This window comes from Apium graveolens, chromosome 1 (assembly GCF_009905375.1).
Source record: "Apium graveolens cultivar Ventura chromosome 1, ASM990537v1, whole genome shotgun sequence".
Taxonomy (NCBI): Eukaryota; Viridiplantae; Streptophyta; class Magnoliopsida; order Apiales; family Apiaceae; genus Apium; species Apium graveolens.
This window is the reverse complement of record NC_133647.1, coordinates 138379138-138380805: the sequence shown is the minus strand read 5'-3', so window position 1 is coordinate 138380805 and position 1668 is coordinate 138379138. Positions and strand designations below refer to the sequence as shown.

The following is a 1668-nucleotide window of genomic DNA, read 5'->3' as shown; positions in this document are numbered from 1 at the left end:
GACAAGCGAAGCTTATCTAAAGGAGGAAAATAAATTCTTATTAAATCAGTTGGTCAAACTCTCCCCAGCTACTCAATGAGTTTATTTCACCTCCCTCTTGAGGTTTGCAAAGACTTAGAGATGACCATGTCAAAGTTCTGGTGGAGGTCAGACGTGACTAAGGATAAAAATATCCATTGGATGTGTTGGGACCGCCTATGTTCAGACAAAAGCAAGGGAGGTATGGGATTTAGACGTTTACGAGATTTCAACATTTCTTTACTTGGAAAACAAGCATGCGTCTGGTAACTCAACCAAACAAACTTGTGAGCAAAATTTATAAAGCTAGATACTACCCCATTGGTTCTTTTCTTTCTTCTAAACTAGGTGCCAATCCTAGTTACATTTGGCGTAGTATTCTGGAAGCTCTTTAATTAATCAAGGATTATCTTGTCGAGTTGGTGAAGGACAAGACATTTATATTCTTAACTCTCTTTGGCTGCCATTTTCTGAGGATCCTTATATTCACACCTTCAATGAGTCGATTATTAACTAAAAAGTTGTTTCTCTAATATGAATTGGTGATCGATCTTGGGATGAGGAGATTGTTCTGGACATATTTGAAGATCGAGATGCAGAGCTGATTTTGTCTATTCCTCTCCACGAGAATGATAAGGACACTTGGTATTGGCATTTTGAGAAGATGGGTCAGTACTCTGTTAAGAGTGCGTACGTTCATATTCAGAATACTAAAGTGAGTCCTTCCTCTGCTGATGATTCTGGCTTTTGGAAAAAATTATGGAAACTTAAGATTCCTTCTAAGATCAAGAACTTCTTCTGGCGTGCAACATCTGGGTTCCTTCCCACGAAAGATCTATTGCGAACTAGAAAAGTGAATGTCAATGAGTTGTGTCCTATTTGTAATGAAGCTCCAAAGACTGTTATGCATGCTTTGGTTTCTTGCAATTTTGCAGACCAATGTCACAATCTAGCAGATACTACTTTTTCATCCTCAGCCCAAATTAATTACAACACTTTTGCAGGTTGGTTGCAATCTCTCTTTGATCATCAACACAAGAAGGTGATTAATATCCATGTAACCTTAACCAATAGCGAGTTGTTCCAGACAGAAACTTCGGTCCTTTTTTAGGGTTTATATCATCAGATGATGGTAACGAACAGTGGCACCTTCCACCAGACAATAGTGTTAAGATAAATGTTGATGCAACTATCTTTGAAGACCCGAGACGCTACAGCTATAATTTTCTAACTCGTGATCACAGTGGTTTTTTAGTCGAAGCTATATCCAAGTGTTCCCCAGGCAGAGTTACTCCTGAATTTGTAGAAGCTTTGGGCATTAGAGAGGCTCTAAGTTGGACAAAAATGAAGGGATATCGTAATGTGGTGGTTGAAACTGATTGTCTCTAAGTTGTGCAATTAATTCGCTGCTCCTTTTCTAGTTTATCTTATCCGGGAAAGGTGATTGCAGATTGTAGAACTTGTCTCTCGGATCTAAGTAGTCAAAACGTTGTGTTAAGGTTTGTGAGACGGTCCGCGAACAGCGTAGCTCACTATCTAGCGAGATATAGTAGTTCTATAGTTGATCGTGTTTGGCAGGTGGGAGATGTCCACCCAGAATTTGAGTTTGTTCTTTGTAAATATTTAATACAGTAATAAATTGTCACACCC

General features: G+C 38.9%; 1 protein-coding gene across 1 annotated transcript; it reads left to right on the top strand.

Moving 5' to 3' along the window:
• The first annotated feature begins 682 nt into the window (after positions 1 to 682).
• On the top strand, positions 683 to 1407 carry LOC141707268 (uncharacterized). The gene is made up of 2 exons (XM_074510332.1): positions 683 to 1022; positions 1130 to 1407. The coding sequence occupies exons 1-2, from the start codon at positions 683 to 685 to the stop codon at positions 1405 to 1407; spliced, it is 618 nt and encodes a 205-aa protein (XP_074366433.1).
• The last annotated feature ends 261 nt before the right edge of the window (positions 1408 to 1668 follow it).